Source organism: Pogona vitticeps, chromosome 1 (assembly GCF_051106095.1).
Source record: "Pogona vitticeps strain Pit_001003342236 chromosome 1, PviZW2.1, whole genome shotgun sequence".
NCBI lineage: Eukaryota > Metazoa > Chordata > Lepidosauria > Squamata > Agamidae > Pogona > Pogona vitticeps.
In genome coordinates, this window is record NC_135783.1 from 75,971,866 (window position 1) to 75,999,025 (window position 27,160).

General features: G+C 40.9%; 1 protein-coding gene across 7 annotated transcripts in view; it reads right to left on the reverse strand.

Annotated features, from left to right (window-relative positions):
* Positions 1-27,160, reverse strand: part of STXBP5 (syntaxin binding protein 5) — a 185,813-nt gene that overhangs the window by 136,854 nt on the left and 21,799 nt on the right. For all 7 annotated transcript variants that reach the window (XM_020809900.3, XM_020809829.3, XM_020810218.3 and 4 more), the window contains exons 3-4: positions 12,888-12,969; positions 11,055-11,155 (exon numbers count right to left, since the gene is read on the reverse strand). In XM_020809900.3, coding sequence (XP_020665559.3) covers positions 11,055-11,155; positions 12,888-12,969 — 183 coding nt within the window. The remainder of the gene's footprint in view (positions 1-11,054; positions 11,156-12,887; positions 12,970-27,160) is intronic.

Genomic DNA, 27,160 nt, shown 5'->3' on the forward strand with positions numbered 1-27,160 from the left:
GTAACAGCACCAACAGTAATATTGATCATAGTGTGGAGCTTAAACACAGAGATATAGATCTGGAATTTATGGCCCAATCAACTTATATGTATTGCAAATAAAATGCATACAGTATTTAGCCAACTGTAAAAGAAAACTGACTTCAGTCCTTCTGGACCAGAAGGCAATAACAGCTAAAATCAAACCACTGTATTGAATATACAGGAGAATAAGTTGGTTTTGTCCAGGTTTCCAAAGAACAAAGTCTACACATCATTACCAAGGGAGACAGAGGAAAATAAAGCCATAAAAGGGCTAAATGTGCACATGCAAAATAACTTACTAGCTGCATGCAGCTTAGTCTCTAACAGGGACCAAGTAAGAGTAACTGTTTTTTTTTTTCCTTTAAGTGGGTAAATTTCTCTTGGAGTGCCATTTACTAAAAAGCAATGTCTAAATCCATTGTTACAAGTATCAGAAAGGGTTTTTTTAAAAAAACTTAATTTACAGTATATCTATTTCAAAGAGAATTCTGTCAACTTCTATTCAACTTAAGATACCAACTCTAACAGTGTAAACAAAGAATATTATAGCCAGTTGGACTATTTAGAGTATTTGAAGGTACACAGCTTACTCTCCTTTAAAAGGAGGCAGCTCATTCAATTCCAGCAAGAATTCTGAAAGGTAACCAAAGTTATAGAAGCAGATATTATGAATCAGGACAGATCTTCAGATAGACTTCTGAATGCTGATTAGTTAGAAGACCGTTTTGAAGGAAATCTATTTGAAATTTACTAATTAGAATAATTAAAAGAACAAGAAGAACAAAATGTCTTCTATTTACTAGATCTGTACATCATACTTTGACAGATGTGTAGAAGTAGACAGAAAATGGACTGAATCAGAGATATGTTTACCGTTGGGGGGTGGGGGGACAACACCATAATAACTCCCATGACTGGAATACATAAATTGAAGGATATAAATTGTTCAAAAAGAACAGAAAGAATAGAAAGGGAGGTGGAGTTGCAGTTTATGTCAAACATACACATTTCTGCACAGAAATACAAGAGGAGGAGATTTGTTGTCCCCACTGAGAGAATGTGGATCAATATGGTTGGAGCAAAAAACGAAAGGAACATGGTAGTTGGACTATATTACTAACCGCCCAATCAAGGAGAGGGTGCAGATGAAACTTCTGGAAAAAAATGTAAGGATTTAAAAGAGACGCAATGTAATACTGATGGAAGATTTCAATTATCCCGATATCTGTTGGGAGGCAAATGCTGCCAAGTATAGTCCTTCCAAGAAATTATTGGCTTGTGTGGCTGAAAGAAACTAGAGGACTAGCTATCCTTGACTTGATTCTAACCAATAAAAACAACTTGGTGGAGGAAGAGTTAGTAAGGGGAACTCTACGCGAGAGTGACCATGTTCTACTAGAATTCTCCAAAGCAGAGTGTAGCCACCGCATATATGCTAGATTTTTAAAAAGCCAATTTTAATAAACTCAGAAGAATGATAAGTAAGGTCTCATGGCAAAGATCCTAATAAGAAAAGGAGTCCAAGAAGGAAGAGTACAAACAAGTAGCAAGGAATTGCAGGGATGGCATTAGGAAGGCAACCAAAAAAGCATTCTTCAGGTATGTGCACAGCAAAAGACAAAGAAGCAGTGGCTCAGGTACTCAATGAGGATGGGAAAATTGTAACAGAGGACAAAGGAAAAGCAGAAGTGCTCAATTTCTACTTCAGCTTGTTCTTCTCTCAAAGAGAAGGCCATGCGCCTCCAGGCAAATACAAAGTGCAAGTGGAGGAAACAGGTTTGCAGTTGGAGACTGATAAACAATAGTCAAGGAATACCTTTTTACCTTGAACAAGTTGAAATCTCCAGAGCCAGTATTGAAGGAACTGGCTGAAGAACCACTATACAATCTTTTTATTTTCTTGAAATATATTCCGATTAGCAAGCTAACTAAGTATGGGCTGGATAGACTAACTGTCAGGTGGATATAAAGTTGGCTACAAAATTGTACTCAAGAGGGTGATGATTAAACGTTCCTTCTCCAACTGGGAGGAGGTAACAAGTGCGGTACCCCAGGGCTCAGTCCTGGGCCCGCTGCTCATCAACATTTTCATTATTGACCTGGAATGGGGGTACAGGGAATGCTAATCAAATTTGCAGATGACACAAAATTATGATAGTTCTTCTCAAATACTTGAAAGGCTGTTATACAGAGGAAGGGCAGGATCTGTTCTTGATCAACCCAGGGTGCAGGACATGGAACAACTGGCTCAAGTTACAGGAAGCCAGATTTTGGTTGAATATAAGAAAAAATGTCCTAACTGTTTGAGCAGAATGGAAATGGAACCAACTACCTCGAGAGGTGGTGAGTGCTCCAGCACTGGAGGCATTCAAGAGAAATTTAGACAACCACTTGGCAAATATCCTTTGAAATCTGGAACTTCCCACTCAAATTTAGAACTTTGGCCTTATACCTAAACATCTGTACAGTACATTCTACAGCTCTCTGAGGCAAAGGTAGACCTTGGAATGGTTGTGAAAAAGGAGAATTTTAGAGCTGTAGTCTAGACACTTTTCAAATAAAGGCTCTAGTGCCATAAGGTTCAGCAAAATAAAAAAGTCCAGATAGGCATGTGTGAAGGAAAGAAGGAATGAGGTGAGCCATCCTCACACATAGAAACATCTGAAAAGGAGGAGGGTATAAAAGAGGGAGAGATAACTCAGCTAAAAGATACATTGGTAGAGGAAAAGAAAGTGACAAGAAGAAAAGAGAATAGAAGTTTGTCTAGTAGAAGAAGGAGAAAGAAAAAAGAGGAGCTAAAAGTATCAGTATGGGAGAAGGTTATAAAAGATCAAGGGGAAAGGAGGTTTAGCAGTAGAATAAAGAGACAGAGTTTGGTAATGAAGGAAGAGAAAAAGGATGAGAGAGGAATAGAATCTACTCCATAGAATCTCTATGAGAAAATGTGCAGGCTTTTGAAAAGTTTTCCCAACCTAAAGATTGGTGGATTGCTACCTGACCCAGAGTTGAAGAGAGAGGGAGAAACCACGTTCGAGATGTTAGAATGGACAGTGACTGTTTTCCCGCAGGGACAAGGACGTGGCAAGAAAGTGATCCGGACGGATCAGACATACAACCAACCCCCAAAAGAAGGAGATTGGGCTCGGCATCCATGCTGTGGAACCACTTGCACAGTGAGAAGTGCCCCTCTGAGGAACCCTACAGATTGGGAGCAATTTGGTCCAGCCTCCCGGTGAGTTACCTGAACTTGCAAGCTGAGTTTACGTCATCGGGTTATGGACATTTACCAAGTTTATCATGTTTTGATCCAATAGAAGTGATTGTAGAATCACCAAAGGTTAATAAAAGCGAAGTTGTTAATGTTCCAGAGAAGTCTCAATCATTATTTCCTGCCAAAACTGAGGAACTGCTCCAAGTTTCAAATGAACCCGATCACAGCATGAGAAAGATTCAGCAAAAAAGGTCCAGATAGGCATTCATTTTTTCAAAAGTTCTAATACCACATCAGAAACGGAGAGAAAATCATTTACAGATCAAGAAAGTGAGCTCAGCAAGAGCAGATAAGAGAATTCTCAATAATGTTGCCATAGTGGCAAAGCAAAAGAAACCAACCGCTTTTTAGAGGGAATTTTTATATGTGTAGTTGGGTGGGTAGAGCTCTACTTTGGAAGATTCCAGAATGTTCTGCACAGTTGCACAGAAATCTATTAGCATGGGTTCAGAGACCATGAAGAAGAATCAGAAGTTAGAATTTCACCCATCCTTCAAGAAGCAAAATTAACTTTTGTATCTAGACAAAGGAAATGCCCCTCCTATTGAGATGTTCTAGGAAGTGCTAGAGGAACTTATGGGTATGTGCTAGCACATCCTAAGCATGTCTGAGGCACATATGAAGGAGTACATGACCCTGAAGAATAGAGATATCATGGAGCAACTATCATGATGACATTTTTGTACATACTATGACTAGTTTGGGATTTTGTCCCATGGAAACAGATATGAATAGGGAAAAGGGAAAATGTTCGTAGATCTAGATTTTAAACTACTACACAGCCTTACTATCTACCTAGTAAGGGGATGCACTTATAGCCTGAGCAGCAGGAAACAGTACACAGGTGGGTACATATATGATAAAAAAATTATTTTATTTTATTTTATTTATTTGATTTATACCCTGCCCCCCTAGACAGCGTCTACTTGGGGCGGCTTACAAAATCATAAAATATCTTAAAATAATAATAAAAACCACACAATCAAATAAACAACATTCATAATAAAAAAACATTTGAACATTAATATAGCGTGATCAAGATGTGGAATAAAAGAACAGAAAAGATAAAATTCAAGAATTGACATGAGGGAAAGTCTGCCCGAAGAGCCAAGTTTTTAAATGGCTCTTCAAAACACCTGGCGAGGGAGCCAGGCGGATCTCTGATGGAAGGCTGTTCCATAGTCGAGGGGCCACTGCCGAGAAAGCCCGGTTTCTTGTTCTTTCTTTCCGGGCCTCTCTCGGCGTTAGGCCCCTCTTGGCTATACTGAGTAATTTGGGTAGATCTTCATGGGAGAAGGTGATCTGCCAAATACCGAGGTCCCAAACTGTTTAGGGCTTTATAAGTCATCATTAACACTTTGAAGTTGGTGCGGAAGTGAATGGGCAGCCAACTGTAGGGCAGCCAGAGTGGGAGAGATATGCTGGTAAGTCTGGCCGTCGCGTTCTGCACCATTTGAAGCTTCCGCATCAATCTCAAAGGTAGCCCCACGTAGAGTGCATTGCAGTGGTCTAATCGCGAGATTACGAGCGTGTGGACGAGAGTAGTGAGGGACTCCCCATCAAGGTAGGGTCGCAGCTGGGTGATCCGGCAGATGAAAATAGGCAGAGCGGGCCAAGGATGCCACCTGGGTTTCCATGGTAAGCGCCGGGTCCAGATGTATCCCCAAGCTGCGGACCTCACTCCGTGTGGTGAGAAATACCCCACAAAAAGAGAGGGAGTCTCCCAAACTGCCAATGGGGAGGCACCCACCCTCAAGACCTCCGTCTTGTCCGGGTTCAGCTTCAACCCATTCAGCTGCATCCATTGCAGTATGGTCTCCAGGCAGCACTGAAGGGACAGCACGGCATCCACTGAAGTAGGTGAAAAAGAGATATAAAGCTGGGTGTCATCAGCATACTGATGGCATGAAGCCCCACACCCCCTGATGACTCCACCCAGTGGCCTCATATAGATATTAAACAGCATTGGGGAGATAATCGACCCCTGTGGAACCCCACAATTGAGACTTCACGGGGCCGAGACACTCTCCCCAAGCTGTACTCTCTGGGGACGGTCCTCCAAGAAGGAACGGAGCCAGGCAAGCGCCAGGCCACCGATTCCCAGCTCAGAGAGCCTCCCCAGGAGGATACCGTGGTTGACGGTATCGAAGGCGGCTGAGGTATCGAAGAGGACCAACAAGGACATATTGCCCCTGTCAGCCTCCCTCAGCAGGTCATCCAACAGTGTGGCCAGTGCCTTCTGTACCATGGCGCAGCCTGAATCCTGAATGAAATGGATCCAGAGCATTAGTTTCCTCCAGAAGCGCCTGAAGCTGATCAGCCACCACCCTTTCTACCACTTTGCTAAGGAAAGACACATTGGCGACGGGCCTATAATTGCCAATTTCGTCCGCCGCCAAATTTGGTTTCTTCCTAATGGGTCTAATGAGTGTCTCCTTGAGGGCAAGAGGAACCTTGCCCTCCTGGAGAGACCCGTTAATTATCGCTGTGGCCCATTCCATTGTTATAGGCCTGGCTGCTTTGATTAGCCAGGCCGGGCAAGGGTCAAGAGAGGAAGTGGTGGCCCAGCATCGATCAAGCGCTTCGTCTACTATATCTGGTGTCACGGGCTGAAAGCGCTCGAGTGTCACCGGGCAAGGCGGAGCGCTAGACATCTCAACTCGATCCACTATATTTAAAGAAGGAGGGAGATCCGGCGGATGGCCTCCACTTTTGATTTTAAAAATGCTACAAATTGGTCAGGTAAGATATTAGAGGGAGGCCCATCACCCAGACCAGTATTCTACTTCTTGAGTATTTTAAATAAACTTACAGTCAAGATAGCCAAAGAATTACAATTCATTTGCACTAGCTGTGACTCACTAAACTAAACATAGTCAGCTAGTCAAATATTAGAGCCTAGTAGGTGCTTGACATCCTTTCTTCCTCCTTTTATATTGTCTTGGGCAAGTAAGGAAAATCAAGAAATGTTAAGCCACAACTCAGCCATTATAGCTTAATGGCAGATGCGTATTACACAGATCTCTTCCCTTATAAAAACACATCCTGTACCTATGTTTATAGCACCAGCACAAAACGTTCTGTTGGGGGGGGAGGGGGCAGGAGCAACAGAGTTGCCCTTCACTTACACTTCTACAAGTGTCTGCCTCACCCAAACGTAGACAACTTCTTTCTCACAAACACACATAAAAACATGCCAATCATGGGCAGTACAGTGGTGCCACACATAGCGACGTTAATCCGTTCCATGATTAGCGTCGCTAATCGGATTCGTTGCTATGTGGGGGGGGGGGAACCCATAGGAACGCATTAAACTCTGTTTAATGCGTTCATATGGGCAAAAACTCACCGCTATGCGAAGATTCCCCCATCCGGCCACCATTTTCGCCGCCCGGTAAGCAAGGGCAGGGCGTAAAAACGGAGTGGGCAGCCATTTTTTCTTCCGGTGGCCATTTTGGAACCGCCGATCAGCTGTTTTTAGAACATCGCAATGCGAAGATCAGTAAGCAAAATGCTTACCGATCATCGCAATGCGATGTTTTGCCATTCAAAACGTAGCAATGCGATCGCATAAGCGATCGCAAAAAGCGCATTGCTATGCGGATTCATCATTAAACGGTGCACTCGTTAAGCGAGGCACCACTGTACCCTATGCAGGACCTCAATGGGCACACTGTTCATCTGATACTGGACACTGCAGAAGAGTGTTCAGGGCTTAGGACAAAAAAGGGATTCCATCACAACTCACCACCAGGAGCCAGGCCAACTGCCAAGTTCTAGCAAACACATGTGAGCATTCTTCACCACCACTTTATAAGCCAGAGAGCCAACTATTTCAAATCCAGTTGCTCCTCATTCTCAACAGTTAACACCCACAAGTACAATAGTAACATTTTAAAAAATGCAGGATCGTAAGCGTTTTAATCAGTTGTTCACGTAACTATGCAGTGCCCAAGCAATAACTGCAGCTTTCAAAATTAAACAAAAATAAAGGCATGATTACGATGAATGAATTACTATTAAGAATGAAATATTTTTACTAGTATTGTACCATGAATCACAATACACAGTTTTGCTAAAAACTGCTACGTCCTGGAGAAGTCTGTGGCATTCTTCTTAATAAAGGAGCCAAAACAATGTTTGGAACCAACCCTTAATTTCTTCAGGGTTCTTGTAATGATTGGTGTGTGGAGAAGCAAAGTACATGGCTGCAAAACAGAAAATATATGAAAGGTGGCTAGAGGACTGCAATGGTTCTCTACTCTGCTTCTGGCCAAGGGCTTTCTCCTATCACCTTCTTCCGTCCCATTGCTGTGCCTTATAACCCACTTTGTCCAAGAAAACATACAAGTGTTTTGAGGAAAGTATGCGAGATACTGGAGTGGAAAACACTGAAGACAATGGGCTAGATTCCACATTGGTCCTACTTAGAGTATACCTATCAAATACAGGAGACTTGTCACACCTAAGGACCCATTGATCTCAATGAGCGCATTCTAAGTAGAACTAGTAAGACTGAATTCAATCCCAGGAAAATTCTGGAGCAGATTATAAAGCAGTAGCTCTGTCAGCACCTTGAGAACAAGGCAGTGATAACTGGATAGAACAACGATCAGGCAGATAAACAGTTCGTTACAGAATCAAACAGGTCGCGCAAGGCTCAGACCTGAGCCCAGTGCTCTTCCACATTTTAATTAATTATATTTCTATCCCACCCCTTTAGACAAAGTCTACTCCGGGTGGGTTCCATTAAACACTGTAAACTATAACAGTTAAAAACAATTCAAAACAATAATGATTAGTGACTGGGATGAGAAAAGTACAGATAAAGGTTTCTTACATGCTGCTCCAAAAATGGATTACAGGACGAAGCTAATTGGGACAGAGAAATTGAGACAAAGTTCCAAGAACAACTGAGGAGAAAATGAAAAAGCCCAATGACTGTTCTATTTCTTTTCTGCTCTTTCTCACACGTCCAGGCCTGTATTTTTCACACTTCTGTGCACCTCCATCCAAATTTTTCTCAGAAGTCCTCCTAAACTGCCCTGCTGGGCATCCCACTGACCTATCACAGGAGAGGATGAAATGAGCAACTAAGCAGGCAAGCACAGACACTATCACTACCTTGCTTTTACCAAGACTTTTTACCCTATCATCGGCAAGACTTGCGAGCAAAGAAAAGTGGAGGAATTTGCCCAAGCACTTGAGGAAACCCTTCCAGGCCCGGCTGATGCAAATGCACCAAAATGATGGGAACATTTCAAGAACGCTGTGTATAACATCACCTTGTTCACATTTGGCAAGAAGACCAAAAAAGGCGGCCGAATGGTTCGAAGTCCATTCGAAGGAGTTTATGCCAGCCATCGAGGATAAGAGGAGAGCTCTAGCAGCATACAAAGCCTGTCCTAATCAGTACAACTTGCAAGCTCTTCGAGCTGCTTGTAGCCAAGTCCAACAGACTGCCAGGAGATGTTCCAACGATTACTGGCTTCAGCTCTGCTCTCAGATACAGATAGCAGCAGACACAGGTAACATCAAAGGTATGTATGACGGTATCAAGCAGGCTTTAGGTCCAATACAGAAGAAATCTGCTCCCTTGAAGTCTGCTACAGGCATGATCATCCAGGATCAAGCACAGCAGATGGACCGCTGGGTGCAGCACTACTCTGAGCTATATTCCAGAGAAAATGTAGTAATCAAAGAAGCATTAAGTAACATTGAGTGCCTGCCTGTCTTGGAAGAGTTAGAGAGTGAACCAACCTTAGCAGAAATAAAAGCGCCCTTGGATTCCCTCGCCTCCGACAAGTCACTTGGAAAGGATAACATCCCTGCTGAAGTGCTCGGGTGCTGTAAAGGGACCATCACCACAGTACTGTATGAACTATTTTATCTTTGCTGGAGCGAAGGTGGAGTACTACAGGACATGAAGGATGCAAACATCGTCACATTGTACAAGAACAAGGAGACAGGGGTGACTGCAATAACTACCGTGGCATCTCTCTTCTCAGCGTTGTAGGGAAGCTGCTTGCCCGTGTTGTGCTGAAGAGGCTCCAGGTGCTTGAAGACAGAGTCTATCCAGAATCACAGTGTGGATTTTGTGCTAATAGATCCACCACTGACATGGTATTCTCCCTCTGATAGTTGCAGGAGAAATGTAGGGAACAACAACAGCCACTCTTTGTGGCCTTCATAGATCTCACAAAGGCTTTTGATTTGGTTAGCAGGGATGGCCTTTTTAAAATACTTCCCAAGATTGGATGTCCACCTCGGCTGCTTAACCTCATTAGGTCCTTTCATGAGGGGATGAAGGGCACTGTAATTTTTGATGGCTCAACATCAGATCCCTTTGACATCCGAAGCAGAGTGAAACATGGCTGTGTCCTCACACCAACCGTTTTTTGGGATCTTTTTCGCTGTCATGCTGAAGCATGCCTTTGGAACTGCAACAGAAGGGGCCTATCTCTGGACTAGATCAGACGGAAAGCTCTTTAATCTCTCTAGATTGAGAGCAAAGACCAAAGTCCAGCTGAAATGCATGTGGGATTTCCTCTTCGCCGATGACACAGCTGTTGTCACCATTCTGCTGAAGACTTCCAACAACTCATTAATCGTTTTAGCAAGGCCTGCCAAGACTTTGGATTAAAATCAGCCTGAAGAAAACACAAGTCATGGGCAAGGGTGTGGACTCACCTCCCTCTATTACCATCTCCACGCAAGAACTGGAGGTTGTTCATGAATTTGTGTACCTTGGCTTAACGATCTCTGACACTCTCTCCCCCTAGATGTCGAGCTGAATAAACACATTGGCAAAGCAGCTACCATGTTCTCTAGACTTGCAAAGAGAGTATGGCTCAATAAGAACTTGACGACATATACCAAGATCCAGGTCTATACAGCCTGTGTCCTGAGCACACTCATGTACTGCAGTGAGTCCCTTTGTGCATGGCAGGAGAGGAAGCTGAACATGTTCCATATGCGTTGCCTCTGATGCATTTTTTGTATCACGTGGCAGGATAAAGTTCCAAATAGAGTAGTCCTAGAACGAGGTGGAAGTTTTAGCATATATACATTACTGAAACAGCGACGTCTACGTTGGCTCAGGCATGTTGTGAGAATGGCTGATGGTCGGATTCCAAAAGATCTCCTGTATGGAGAATTAGTGCAGGGAAATTGCCCCAGAGGGAGACCACAGCTGCGATACAAGGATATCTGCAAAAGGGATTTGAAGGCCTTAGAAACAGACCTCAACAGATGGGAAACTTGACATCTAAGCATTCAGCCTGGAGGCAGGCAGTGCATCATGACCTCTCGCATTTTGAAGAGACACTTGTCCAGCAGGCCGAGGCAAAGAGGCAGTCACAAAAGCAGCAAAATGTGGGAGCTTGACAAGGGACAGATTGTATTTGTCTTCAGTGTGGAAGGGATTGTCACTCTCGAATTGGCCTTCTCAGCCACACTAGACGATGTTCCAAGTCCTCCATACAGAGCACGTTACCATAGTCTCTCAAGACTGAAAGGTGTCTAATCTTTACCCTATCATTGTCTCCCTTCTCAGTGCTGTTTCCCATCACCCATTCTGTGCAAGGAAGTGATATTCTGGTTGGGTTGTAAATGTATGAACCAGGAAATTGAGGTATAAGAGATTCTGAGCGGAGGCTGTCCTGAAAAAGTTCCCTCAAAGCATCACATCTACTCTTCTACAACTATATTGTTGATGTTGATTAACAGTGCTTGACATGGAAACAGTAACCAATTCTTACCTTTCTCTGTTAAATTTTAAAGAATGAAGTATAGCAGGCCTCTTCTGACGCAAGTTCCATAAGTGTAGGGTATCATCAGCCAAGGCACTCACAAGGGCTCCCTTAAGAAAAAGAAAACAATGTTTTGTCAATGGGTGTTGGAGATATTACCTTCTTCCAAGATTTTTAGGATGAAAAATAGTTTCACACAGATTGTAAGTCCTGCTCAAAACAATTTACATTGTTTTGCATGTACTTGTTCAGGTTTGTACATAGACCCTAACAATCATTTCCATTAAAGATAAAGCAAAGTGTGCTGCTTATATATTGCCCCATAGTGCTTAAAGCACTCTATGGGCAGTTTACAATTTAATTATACAGGCTATACACTACCCCCCACTATGATCTAGGTACTTAATTTACTGACCTCAGGATGGAAAGCTGAGTCAGGCTTGAACCTGATACCTGAGCCCATCAGGATCAAATTCAGGTTGTGAGCAGAGTTTTGACTGCAGTAATGCAGTTTAACCACTACCTCACAAGGATAGTGATTTAAAAAAATATTTATCTGCTATGTCAATTCTATCAATACATGTTTTTGTTTAGTTGTTAAGTCGTGTCCGACTCTTCATGATCCCATGGGCCAGAGCACGCCAGGCCCTCCTATCTTCCACTGCCTCCCGGAGTTGGGTCAAATTCATGTTGGTAGCTTCGATGACACTGTCCAATCATCTTGTCCTCTGTCATCCCCTTCTCCTTTTGCCTTCACTCCTTTCCAACATCAGGGTCTTTTCCAGGGAGATTTTTTTTCCTCATGAGATGGCCAAAGTATTGGAGCCTCAGTTTCAGGGTCTGTCCTTCTAGTGATCACTCAGGGTTGATTTCCTTCAGAATGGATAAGTTTGATCTCCTTGCAGTCCAGGGGATTCTCAAGAGTCTCCTCCAGGACTACAATTCAAAAGCATACATTATTCTGCAGTCATCCTTCTTTATGATCCAGCTCTCACCTCCATACTTCATTACTGGAAAAACCATAGCTTTGACTATGCGGACCTTTGTCGGCAAGGTGATGTCTCTGCTTTTTAAGATGCTGTCGTGGTTTGTCATCGCTTTCCTCCCAAGAAGCAGGCGTCTTTTGATCTCATGGCCGCTGTCACCATCCGCAGTGATCATGGAGCCCAAGAAAGTAAAATCTGTCACTGCCTCCATATCTTCCCCCTTCTATTTGCCAAGAGGCAATGGGGCCAGTAGCCATGATCTTAGTTGTTTTTTTATGTTGAGCTTCAGACCATTTTTGGCACTCTCCTTTCACCCTCATTAAGAGGTTTTTTAATTCCTCCTCACTTTCTGCCATCAGAGTTGTATCATCTGCATATCTGAAGTTGTTTATATTTAATCAATAACAGACTGCAAATCAGGATCTCAAAATTGGTTTGAGATAAAACAACAAACTAAACCTTGAAACAAATCAGGGATGAAAAATCTCTGCTTCCTTTGCTTGCGTATAGAAGAGCAGCAGGAACAATGTAAATCCAATGCTACTGTGCCTCTTCATCAGAAAAATGGTTTAGCATTGCATCTGAATGTAGCCATTAGAATATAATAAAGATGATCAGATTTTGAAAGCAAGAGATCATCCTATAAACCTCTGTCCCCAATTTAATTTAATCAAAACCATTTTCACTGAGCAAGGTCCTTTTGCTTACTGTAAACTGTAAAATTATGCACCATTTCTATGTATTAAGAAAAGAGGTACCAGGGTTCCGTGACTACTTATCTGAGCATTCTTTAACAATGTTTCTATAAGATATAGATAAGACACTTGATTTAAAAAAAGTATGTAAATTTACCAACCTCATTGATCAGAAACTGAAGCTGAATTACTGCAGCACCACTATCATGTTGGCAGTAGCATTCAACTCCTGGACGACCAAATCTGGCATTAGTTTCATTAAGGACATTAGATGAATGTGAAATTTTCATGGAAAAAAATCATACTTCAACATACATTAGTTTCATTAAGGACATTAGATGAATGTGAAATTTTCATGGAAAAAAAATCATACTTCGACATACTGTACTATTCTATTACCAGCCCAAATCTTACTGGTCTTCGCATAAGGTTTGCGCAACTTGACGTAGCTAATTGCAGCTAACTAACAAGGAGTTGGCCCATGTCTCATTGTGTGCCTGGTTAGACACCTATTACTGCAAACCTTACCGAAAAGTGTCCAGCACCTCATCAAATAACCACAATTAGCCAAAATGAATTACCTAAATTTTTTGTAAACACTAATAGGTCTCCTATCACTAAGATTAAACAATAGCTTCTACAACAGGTTGCCATAAATAACTAGTTTTTCAAGTAATCATTTATGCACGCACACATCTGGGCACAGAAACTCATATGCTTTAGTTACAAAGACCATGAAGAAGAATGACAGGTTGCCATGAGTAACTTTGTTCTTGGACGGGTCATCTGTGAACTCATACATATGGGTCTCTGTGCTCATATGAGTGAGTCACAGAGACCACTAAGAAGTACATTGGTTATATTTCAATGCCACTTTTCAAGGAAACCATACTGATAACTAGTGAACTAATTAGTACTCATTTAAGTACAGAAATTCCAGTTTATACTGAACACTCTTATAGTAAATAATGCTTGATTTTCTAATAAATCATAAATGTGATACAACTATTTAGCCACATAGCAGGTCCATATCAAGGGGAAGATTGGTGCTCCCCTGCCACGGCTCATCAAGCAGCAAAGCTGACCCATCTTCCATCTGGGCATGTTGGAGAAACAGTGGCTAGTTCTACCTTAGGGTACAAAAGACAGGGAGTGATCCTTCTCAGGCTTCCTATCAGCCGTCAAGTCAATAATACAATCCGCTCCCTCCTCCTCTGCCTTTACCTCTGGCTCGTGCCACCCTGCTTCAGCTGCAGCCTCAACCCTTCAGCTATGGCTTATACGCCTCCTCCTCACTCCCACTGGACACCCTATCCTATTGTTCACATCTCTAAGATGTTCTTCTGCCAGAATCTCCAGAGAATCTTCTGGAGTGCACAGAAACAAGACAGATGGCCCACTGGGGACAACAGAGGCTTCCTCCTTACAGGAGAGAATGATGAGAAGAGACAAAGGGAAGGTGTTATTCCTTTCAAAAAATGCTTGACAGCTAGATGGGAGGACCAAGAGTAAGTACAAGAGAACAGAGAACTGTCTGAGATCATCTCTAAGTAAACCTTGATAAAATGGTTGTTTTTCAGACTCTTTGTCGTGTTCCTAACGTTTTGCCAGTCTCTGTGGCCGGCATCTTCAGAGGACAGCACTATGTGCTCTGTTCAGAGGACAGAGTGTTGTCCACAACAACCATTAGATCCCGGCCGTGAAAGCCTTCGCGAAAAACCTTGATAAAGTTTCTTAGATGCTGTCTTAAAAAGTCAGCTAATTCATGGGTGCATAAAGCAAACAGGATACAAACATTTGTGATCTATAACCCCAAATGTAATCATTTCCTCCAAAAACTGAAGGGAGATTCTACACCAAGCCTCCACCATGACAATACCCTTATACATACGTTCTCGTTCACACGTTCCTTTTTTTAAAATCACTTTGAGTGAAACCATTAGTAATATTTATTCCAGAGTTAAAATACATGTGCAACACCAGCAATTCAGAAATGAGCAAGAGTAGTATAATGGATTCTGAAAGTCTTACTACTGATATTAAAGGGATTTGGCAGTAATTATGACAAAACAAGGGTCATATAAAATCAAGACATATATATTAATGCTTGCTGTGTGCTTGATTCCTCAAGCTACTAGACTGGAAAAATGAAGAACGTGGCTGAAATCCTATAATACAGCTATAGAAATAATTCAGTGTTATACCTGCAGTAGCTACAATAGCATTAAGTCAGAAGTGCTATCAATGAAGCACTTCCACCACAACATTGTGCCATCAGTAACAATGAGAAAAGTACGATGGACTGCACAATCAAATCGCACAGTCTGCATTGTCAGGACACAATGCCTGACCAAGTTACACCTAATTTTAGGTTGCACAAACTTGATTTTGGCCAATGCTTACTAATTCTTTGATTTAATGACACCTGACTTGTTGAACACAGAACTTTAGGCTCCAAGTTAAAGCTGATCCTGACTCTGACAAGCACATCTGTATTATCAGTGTCATTTTCAAAATATACTTATTGCAGCAATGTACTTTTTCTTTTCATACACATTATGCATAATGCACTTTTATAAAGACTTTCAAGGAGACTGACAAAAATATTTATGTTTTAATAATCTTTTTCAATTAATTTAAGCTTAAGAACTTTGCCTAGAAATAAAATCAATTTTTTTAAACTGAAGGCCTCATAAATTCAATTCAAACTGTGTTAACATCTCAATCAGAAAGATGGCAGATCACTGAATTTCATTTTAAAGTTTAACACTTGACTAAAATTGATGTCACAATACACGGTAACCATAACAGACTAATGGCAATATCAATTTAAAGCTTTAAACCTGTTCAAAGAACACAGTATTTTAGTCACACCAAGTATTTAAAATTTAAACTCTACTTCAATACGCATTACTATTAGTTTAATTGTACAGTGGTCATAAACTATACTGAAGGGAAATGAACTCCTGCTTAACAATGTGGTTAAGTGATTCAAGTTGCAATGAACAGTTGTCAGAAAATCCATCACCATTCATAACACCAGTTTTATTTTAAAGTGAATTAACAGTCTGCTTTATCTTTTCAATGCCAATGAACATCAGTCAGATATATTATGTATTTCACATACTACTTGTTTATAGAACCTGTCATTAAGGAGAATTATATTGACGGAGAACCAAACTAAGCATAACGCTGTTAAGATTTTCCAGGACCCACTTCCAAATGAAGAAGCTGACTCATTAAATCCCTACTGATTCAATGGCCTAATTTAATGTGACTTACTACACTTAACAACAGGATTTCAGCCAATATAATTAATCAAAGCTACCCATTCATACTCAAAATATCTATGATGAGATAGATGTTGGTATTCAAACTTAATCTCACTTTTAATATCTAGGTAGCAGCTTAGATTTTTTGAAACTAAACCACTATCTCCTCCTCCTTTTGAGGTACCCTTTATCAATTCCTCTAAATTTATTTTCTTTTATTTATAACCTGTTTTTCTCCTAGTACAACTGGGCCAGCATATAGTATCTGATGAAATAAATATTTCAATGCTTACAAAGTGGAAAGGTTAAATAATCACTGTTAAAAATGCATTCTTCTCTGAATGTAGTTATCAGTAATGCATTTGTGTAAGCAGTTTTTCATGATTAATAACAGTCCTCACTTTAACAGCAGAAGACAACTGCATTTAACAAGGCTTTAGGTTTTTCCTGACTATAAAACATTAGTCAGAAATTCCTGTATAAGAAATACCTGAGATGGGAATTTCCACTTAGGATAACAGAAAAGATAGTCATAACAAAGGTGTTATGTAAACAAAAGGTTGCCAACTTAAGGAAATTGAAAAGGAAATATTTGTATTAGGATAGAACACGCAGCAATTTCCTACTGTTGAAAAAGTAAAGTTAGTAAAAAAGAAAAAAGAAAGAGAAAGCAAAAACAATCTTGTAAGAGTATAAATACATGACAATAGAACACACACAGTCATGAATGAATGAATAAGCATTCACAACAACTTCACACCACTCTGGGCACCAGACATCAAAGAAGATGTAGGAGGTTTTGTTTCCGTTACAGTGGTGCCTTGAATTACGAATTTAATTGGTTCCGGAACTCCGGTCGTAACTCAAAATGGTCGTAAGTCGAAGCACCATTTCCCATAGGAATGCATTGAAATGCAATTAATCTGTACTGGCTGAAAAACAAAACAAAACTGCAAGACCCATGGGAAATGCGATTAATCCGTTTCAGCCGGGGGGGGGGGAGAAAAGCAAACAAATCATGCAAGACCCATCGGAAATGCAAAACAAGCAAAGCAGAATGCAAACAAACCATGCAAATTTTAATTTGATTTGATTTATTTGATTTATACTCCGCCCATCTGGCCTATAAGACCACTGTAGGCGGCAAAAAGCAAACAAACCCCACAAGACCCAACAGAAATGGGGGGAACCCCCCAAAAAAACAAATGAACCTTGCAAGACCCATCACTGCACAGAAACATAATCCCACCACCCAGCCCAAAACCACGTTGCAAAACCCATCCAGAATAGTTTTTAAAAAGCAGAAAGCAGCACCTTACCTCACCAGGCAGTCCAAAGCCTCCTCTGATCACATACTCTCTAACTGCTGGGGCGAAAGAGCTACAGCCTCTTCACCACCAACGGTTAGCAATTTGAATTCCCCACCTTTTTTCCCTGCCTTTTTCTGTTCGTAACTGGAAGTGTCGGCTGCAAGTTGAAGCAAAATGTTGCGGCTGGAGCTGGTCATAACTCAAAATGACCATATGTCAGGATGCTCGTAAATTGAGGCACCACTGTAATCCATTCATAATGCCACGCTCTTCCAGAGGTTTCTCTAAGACTATTGGGCATTTTTTTAAATATAGAAGATATCACAGGTGCTTGGTTTTATAGTTTTCAAGCGTGTGAATTTGTGTCCGCATAGATCCCATGCCTCTTATTAACAGCAAAAAAAGGTATAAAATAAACATACGGAATTGAGAAAAAGACCTTAATCCCATTGTTCCTTTGCTAATCTATCTACAGAGAATCAACCCCTTACCTCTTAAGTGCTAAGTTTCAAAAAATTCAATGAACAGAATATTGTTGGGAGTGGAATAGATCTGCACAAGAAGTTAAGTATGAGGAGGAAGGGGCAAGCAGTAAAAATGATAGTGAAACTTTGAGTAACATAAAGGATTCTGGAAATTATCAACCTTTGAGATCACCATTCTCCTGCTCTATAATTTCAGAGTCATCTGTCCAGGGTAGTGTTTCAGTCACATCCACAGTATATGACCTAAAAGGAGAGGAAAAATCTGACTATCCAGGACCCACCAAAGATAGGTTTGTGACTACAGATTAACACAAACTACTGTGTTCAGCACTTCCCAATCCTGCCTCCTCCATTGTGCGACCACTCAGAGGAAGCATCCTCACTTCTCTGCCCTGCATCCTCCAGGTGCTGCCTCTGAGTCGGCAACTGCCAGAGGAGGTGGAGCTGAGAAGTGCTGAACACCTGTTCGTCCACAGGACAAATTGGCACAAACAGCCAAGCTGGCAGTTTCTATCCATCTCTGTGATAAAATCACAAATTTCTACCAAATTAGAAAAACAGTTAATTGAAAAAAATGGCCAGTTTGTTTACACATTGAACTCTTCTTTCCATCTGACTGAAAACCCACACTTCATTAATGTGGTTCAGTCACTGAGAAATGATATAGTCCACCCAGCAGAGCAAGTGATGCAGAGAAACTGCTGGATAATGTGCATGACAGAGAAATGGAGCAATGTGCAACAGCTCTAGACAGTACAATTGTTAACCTCTTGATAGGTGGAGTACCAACCATAGTGATCTTATTGTATGTACTTGTATAACAACAGAAGAAGGGAATGTGTTCCTTGCAGAAACAAGGAATACAGTGGGGTCTTGACTTAAGAACGACTTGAGTTAAGAACATTTTGACTTAAGAACCGCTCTCATAGGAAAATATTGACTTGACTTACATACTTAGATTTGAGTTAAGAACTGAAAAAAACCCACGTGGGAGGCAGGGAAAGTGCAAAATTTGAACTTTCAGTTAACTGTTGGCCAGTGAAAAGGGTGCCTGTCTGCTTCCTCACTCCTCCCAGCGTTTAGAGAGTGGATTGGGAGTCTTCAGACTGCCTGGTACTGCCTGGACTGTATTTTCCCTGCCTTCCCTGAACCTTTCTTGACCTAAGAAAAAAAGAAACAAAATTTCCCCCTCTAGTGGTCGAAGGCAGAATAGCAGCTTCCCATTAGTTTCTATGGACGGAAAAGAGCAGATACGGATCAAATGGTTTTCAATGCATTCCTATGGGAAATGCAGATTTGACTTGAGAACTTTTTGACTTGAGAACCGCCTTCCAATACGGATTAAGTTCTCAAGTCAAGACCCCACTGTATGTTAGGAAATACACACACAGCAAAATACAAGTGGCAGCAAAAGCAAGAATAAAAAGTCTGGTCACAGACAATGCTGCAAATGTATCCAAGATGAAAAGAAATGTAGAAGAACCGGTAAGGAATATAAAACTAAAGGTTGCAGTCAACGTTCCCTCTAATTTTCAGCTCCACTGGGCAGGGCTCTGTCCCTCACATGCATGACTTTGCCTGCATGCACAACTCACCCTCGTGTGGGGTTCTGTCGCAACCAGAACCAAAGGGGTGTGCAGAGGGGAGTAGAGTTACACATGCAGGTGCACAGCTTAGAGGGAACTTTGGTTGCATTGCTCATTTGCAGCATTTCCTAGCCTAAAACTTCAGTGTTCCAGAAATAAAACTAATGTCACTGAATAAATATTTCCGTAACAATTTTGGCATAGCACCTCTGAAAAGAGTGGGTAGAATCAAGCTATTAATCCCACAAGTTGTTAGATGGAACTCTGTAGTGGACTGTTTTGAGCAGTATATCTGGTCTATTCTAGTGATAATTGTGGAAAATGGATGGCACTGTCATGGCCAAAATCCTCAACATTGGGCTTAAGAGAAATGTTCAACATATGCTGAGAATCCTGAAAACAACTTCTGAAGCTTAAAATAAAATTCATAAATTCATAAAATTCATTAGAACACCAGTTTTTCTTCACTGTGGCTCCAAATTGTTGCAAGATCCAACATTCTACCCATTGTGATTAAACTTAATGTGCTTAAAGACCTCACCTGTCCCTTTTATCACTAAGGCTCTATAAAAGGTGATTAATTGTCTTTGCTCTCTCTCTAAAACTCACACTTCACTGGTGCTGACTGACTGAGACAGAGACCACGTGTGCTTGCCTAAGTTTGTGGGTGTTGCCTGAGCTGCCACCGCCCTACTTGCTTTTACTGTTTTGTATGTTTTATTATGTAGCTTTAATAGTTTTATTGTTTTCTTAGGCTGTCCTGTTTACCCTTTCCTAAGAGAATTAGATACAGAAAACCTAAGATACTGAAACTTTTGTCTCAGTGTCTGAAATTTTTCCATCACAAATTGGGTGGGTTTTCTGTAGACCTTGTGGTTCCTTCGCAGTTTGGAGCCACAGTGAAGAAAAACTGGAAGAATTTCTAAACCATCTCAATAGCATCCACCCAAATACACAATTCATCATGGAAAAACAAATAGAGGGCCAACTCCCATTCTTAGATGTCATGGTCATACGCAAAACATAACCTCTTATTGGGACCCACAACAAAAAGAGGCATAATCAAAACACTGGTAGACTATGCAAATCAGAACTGTGAAACTCAATTTTTCAGCACTGAACTGAAGCATCTGAATTGGGCCCTACAGACAAATGGCTATTCCAAGAATGAAATCAAAAGAGCCAACAAACTGAGAAAACAAAACAGAACTGAAGAAGAAAAACAGCCACCCACAAATAAAGTATTTCTGCCATACATCAAAGGGGTCACGGACAGCATGGGGAAACTGCTGAAAAAACACAACCTACAAACAGTATTCAGGCCCATCACAAAAATATAACAAATGTTACGGTCAGCAAAGGACAAAAGGGACCTCTTCACCACTGCGGGAGTATACCTGATACCTTGCAGTTGTGGCCAGGTATATATTGAGACCACAAAACGAAGCATCCACACCAGAATCAAAGAACATGAAAGACACTGCGGACTAAAACAACTGGGGAAAAAATGGCAGTAACTGAACATGCCCTGAAACAAGCTGGACATGAAATCCTATTTCAAAACACAGAATTACTGGACAACATCAGCAATCATGTTAGACTACACAGGGAAGCCACTGAAATCCACAAACATCAGTGCAGCTTCAACAAAAAAGAAGAAAATCTAAACCTCAACAAAGCCTGGCTCCTAGCACTGAAAAATACAACCTGCAAAAAGGTCAACGAATTCTACCCAGCCACAAGGACTGGTGATCACTGCATACAAAAGACTAGCTAACAACACCCATCAATCACAGGGATAGATCATCTCACCCCCTTATCACAACAACACACCCATAACAAAAAACACTCTGATCACCATAATCATCCAATTTCCTGAAAAGAACAAAAAGCTGATCCCACAGCTACAAATACTCAGTTATCCCACACACTACACCAAAACACAGAAGGAGTTCTAACCCCCGTCCTGTGAAGATGCCAGCCAAAGAGACTGGCAAAATGTTGGAAGAAAAACCTCCAGAACATGGCCAGACAGCTGGGAAAACCTACAACAACCAGAAAGCATTATGTTTGCTGATGATGTGTTAAAGAAAGTTACTTCAGTGAATTGGTTGAAATCACTTAAGCATGTGGATTTAGAGACGGCTGAAGTAATTTCATTTTTAACAACAGTAGCGTCTTCTACTAGCATAGAAAGAATATTCTCTTCCTTTGGATTCATTCATTCTAAGCTGACAAACTACTTGGGATCCGATAAAGCAGGAAAGCTTCCTTTTCTTTGCCAAATTACAAACAAGCAATATGATGAAAATGAGTGAGCTACAGAGGATAGTATTTTAATGTTTTTCATGTGTGGGCCAGGCTAATAGTTTCAGGTTTTTTTTAAAAAAAAAACATATTTTGTTTAATCACATTATCTAACAAACATGGACGTTTAAGCAAACACAAGAATGCATATCCTATAATGCTATTGTTTTATTTAAATGAAAGTATCTAAATTGTTATTATTAAGGTAATGATTATTTTTCTCCTTCTAATAAAGTAAAGCAGAAAAGTTGTCCAAATATGAATGATTAACATATTAAACGAGATAGTTCACCTTGCAACAATTTCATAAGTCTCTATATAGAAAACCATGATTTAAATCTAGTCTTATTAACTAGTGATTTAAATTGTGATTTAAAATGATTTAATTTTAATCAAATCCACCCTGGTAACCAGTGTGGTGTAGTGAATAGATAGATTAGGCTGCTGGAAACCAGAGTTCAAATCCTCCCCCAGTACTTGGCCATGGAAACTGACTGGGGAGTGGAACTGGTAAAACTACAAATTAAATATATCATTTACCTTGAAAGTCCTATTAAACTATGTGTCTGTTTCAAATGGATGGGATATAACTAATTGACTCAATTGTTATTATTTGTGCTGAGTAACATGTAAGCATCAGAAGGATGGGATATGCACTTTCATATAACCTAAAAGAAATTATTTCCCTGAAAATCTACTACGTAGATACCCCTGCTCTGTAACACATTTGGTTTCCCAGCTGCTCCAGCATGTATTTCCTTTGGGAATCAGTTTTTGGCATTGTAGGTACACTAAATGGGAACTGCAAACCCAGGTTCCTTATGAAAAATCCTCATCAGCCTACCAGTGTTCTTCTATGCTTATAAAGTATTTTCCTCCCCTAAGCCATGCTACAATAAAGCTGGGGGTGTGTGAACATCCACTGGCATCAATTAGGGCTTTTTCATACCTAACTGTTACATTAGGAGGCATGTTGGAAATGAAGTATGCCACTGAGGGCAACCCTCCCCTATGCTGCAAACTTTCCTAGCCCTTTCATGGCCCTGCATTATTGTCAATATTTTTTTACATTTATTGTTTAACACTTCTATATGTGAGTAAAGGAAATTATAGAAAAAGAAAATTGCACCTGAGCAACTATATTGCTCACTACTACTCCTGTCAAACATCTAGAAAAGATTCACATATACCTGGCAGAAAACACAAAAATAATGTTGTATAACTACCAGAGGTCTTCCTTTCTAGCTGCCATACATTGTGGCAGATTTAACATCTGAAAAGCAAGAAAGCTTTTAACAAAGGAGAAAAACATCTTAGGGATGATTTCAGTTAACATACACTGCCTAAGTAATACTCAAAATTCTTTACACTGTAATCCTCATTTTAAAAAAAAGCCCCACCACAGGTACAACTAGCTATTCACATTCCAATTTTTCATTAGAAACAAGAACCTAGTATTCCAGTTTAAACAATGATTTTTTTGCCCCATTAAAAATATCACATCAAGAATCCTGTAATTTTAAATCTAATGCCTGAGAGAGTCATTTTAGGATTATAACTTTCAAGCAAACCATTCCACATGTCTGAAGAAAAAAATAGAACCAAGGTTACCTTCAAAACTTCCTGAAAAGCAAATCTAAATATATACATCTACATACCAATATTTAATTTATATACAATATAACAAATTTAACAAAATTAATATGAAATGATTATGCTGAAACACGGATCTGAGTAATCATAACTTTTCACTATAATTATCTTTGTACAAAGTTCTATATCGTCCAAATACATTTTACTTTTAGGGCTAAAATTTTTAAAAGTGCAAAAAGTTACAATACTAAGATTTATGGCCACATTATAAGATATGATACACATAATATTGCAGCAAAGATCTTATCTGGGAATATCACTGTCACACCTACAATCGCATCACATCACATTCTAGTTTAAAGAGATCTACTCCACCCTATTTGATCATTCAGATAAAATATTTACAATTCACTGTAGATGAAACATTAAAATATTTGCCTTATGGGTGTTTATCCCAGGCTAGTGTAAACTGGCCTAAACTACTAGTATGAAAGATTAAATATACACTAACAGCAAATTTGTTCCCTGAGTGCATGTATTCTTATGTTGCCAGAATGGTACTGTCAATTTAAAAGAGATAGGTATCATACATTACCAATTATAACAAAAATCAATGACAAAACCCCACCAAGACTGTCTAGTAATGACAGGATGACAAAACTGGACATTAGGTGACAGGAAGGAAGGAATGCTGGTGGGAGGGATAGAACTAAGTGTCCTGGAAAATAAGGTGGAATAACCCAAAAAGAAAAGAATACTGCAACATTTTGTCAGTACACAGTTTAAATGTCCTTACAGCAGGGGTCAGGGAACTTTTTTTACCTTTTACCCCCAAAAAATTTATATACGCCGACATTACCCCCTTGATTCGAAAGGAAGGAAATCATACATTATTTGAATTAAAAATATTACTGAATCTACACAGGCTGTGTACCGAACTAGCAGGATGCACCAAATTTGATAAAGATGTGCACTATTTTTGCTGGAATACATTGCACTCCAGCCATGGTGTGGTATAGGGAGTAGTAAGGTGTCCAACATGCCTAGCAAGTTGCATTAAATTTTTGCTAGCTTGCAGAGGATCATTAGTGGCTGCCAGAGTGGTGCTGGCAATGACATGCTTGCTAGAGACAGCCAACGCAGAATTGGAGGGGGGGTTTTCCCTATCACTTTAATCATTCTATGTGTGGTGTGCAAAAAGGAACAAACCAGGATAAATGTCATGTCACCCACCCTGGTGCCACAGCCCAATATCAAAGGACCAGTGTGCTTTTTTTATCATCATCAATGGAAAACTCAGCAGTGGTCAGAGGATTGGAAAAGATGAGTCTACATCCCAGCCCCAAAGAAGGGCAGTGCCAAAGAATGCTCTAACTACCATACAATTGCATTCATTTCACACACTAGCAAGGTTATGCTCAAAATCCTCCAAGGCAAGCTTCAGCAGTACATGGACCGAGAACTCCCAGAAGTACAAGCTAGATTTCGAAGGAGCAGAGGAACTAGAGACCAAATTGCTAACCTGCGCTGGATTATGGAGAAAGCCAGAGAGTTCCAGAAAAACATCTACATCTGCTTCATTGACTATGCAAAAGCATGGCAGAAAGTGAGGTGGAATTAAAGAACCTCTTAATGAGGGTGAAAGAGGAGAGTGCAAAAAATGGTCTGAAGCTCAACATCAAAAAAAGGAAGATCATGGCCACTGGTCCCATCACCTCCTGGCAAACAGAAGGGGAAGAGATGGAGGCAGTGACAGATTTCACTTTCTTGGGCTCCATGATCACTGCAGATGGTGACAGCAGCCACGAAATTCAAAGATGCCTGCCTCTTGGGAGGAAAGCAATGATAAACCTAGACAGCACCTTAAAAAGCCATCCTCCCCCCCCCCCGCCTTAATTCAGTTTCTCTTTTGCTTGCCTGCCTGTTCATTTTCAGTTCTGAGTACTCTCTCTCTCTCTCTCTCTCTCTCTCTCACACACACACACACACACACACACACACACACACACACACACACACACACATCCATCCACCCACCCTCCATTTTGTACATTTAAGTAAGCATGATGAAGTCCTCGGTCTCTCGCACCTTTCTTTCTTCCCTCATTTCCTTGCTTGCTCCTTTCCCTCCTCCTGCTTCTCTGCAGTCACTTCCAGAGGAAGCAGTCATTCAGAAGCCCCGGACTGATTGATTGCCTGGGGCTAATCCCCAGGTGCAACCAATCAAGGAGTTTATCTCCCGATCAGTCTAAAAGAACGGAGCATTTAGGAGTGCCCTGCTGCAACAAAGGAAGTAACAGGGAGAGGTGGTTTACAATTAAAGCTTTGGCTGCAGAGGGTGGGGGTGGGTGGGTGGGAGGGGGGTAGCAGCCTGCTCATTACCCCCAGGATTTTCACTTTTATCCCATTTGGGGTAATTTACCCCTGTTCCCCGACCTATGCCTTACAGTCATGATGTCTGTTCAATTTTGCCCATTTCTACTCTCTACATATTGTGTTCTGTATTTTTTATAGCACATTACCAACTAATCAGTCTAGCAAAAATACAGTGGTGTCTCGCATTACGATCGCTTCATTTAACGATGAAGTCGCATTGCGATGAACTTTTTGTGATCGCTTTTGTGATCGCAAAACGATGTTTCCTATAGGGAAATTTCACTTTCCGATGATCGGTTCCCTGCTTTGGGAACCAATTGTTCGCAAAACGACAATTTTCCAACAGCTGATTGGCAGTTTCAAAATGGCCACCGGGTAAATAAAATGGCTCCCCGCTGTGTTTAGGGACAGATTCCTCACAAGACAGGCAGCGAAAATGTCCGGCCTATGGAGGATCTTTGCTGGACGGTGAGTTTTAAGCCCATTGGAATGCATTAAACAGGTTTTAATGTGTTTCTATGGGCTTTTAAATTTTGCTTTACAATGTTTTCGTTCTACAGCAATTTCGCTGGAACGAATTAACATTGTAATGCGAGGCACCACTGCACCTGACTCCATACAAGGTGGACTGCATGTACTTTCAACATGCTACAACCTTCAAACAGAAGCTACATTCAAACATAACAGCCTGAACGCATAGTGGGAATGTCTTCAAGTCCTCAACACAGAGACTTTCCCATCGACATCAATGTCAGTCATAACTTTTTGTGTTCTGTGCAAAAGTTTGAAAATATGCTTGCAAGCATATCCAGTCCAATGTGTTCAACTGAAGATGACTGCAAACATCTCTTCACAAATTGACATTCAAGTGGGGAAAATTCAGGAGGTGGAATTTTTGTTAATGCCTTGCCCTCACTATGGTTACAGCCCCCCCCCCCCCCCGCTTTGGGGCTTTAAAGTCTGATTGGAATTATACTCACATACTGCTTAGAGTTGTTTGTCAGTTCTAGCAGGGAGCACATCTATCATATACTATTTACCAAAGAAAGGCCTGCTCTTATCCTTGTCCACTGAGTACACAGCTTTGAGAGAGATGTACACGGAACAACAAGGGAGGGAGACACCCACCTGTCCATACAGAGCAGTTGACAGTCAATGGGATGAAACATGTCACAGCCAGATCGCTCTCGCACCTACCTCTTACTGTTGAACATAGTGAAAACATCATCCCTCAATATGCTCCTGCCATGGTAAATCCTTACAGTGTCAAAGACAGTCTATATACTCCATGACCATTAGGGAGGTCTGCCTCAAAAAAGGCTAGGGTGTGTGGAGAGGAAAGACACTTGTAATGCTGCCCCTTGAACAAACTCTTCTTAAAACTGAATCTACTACAAACCTATACAGTCACTAGGGATATCAACTACAAATTGTATAAGCTTCAAATGTATTTAATGCATTTCAAAAGCTAAATAATCCTGATATACAAACTCCTGGGTCACACT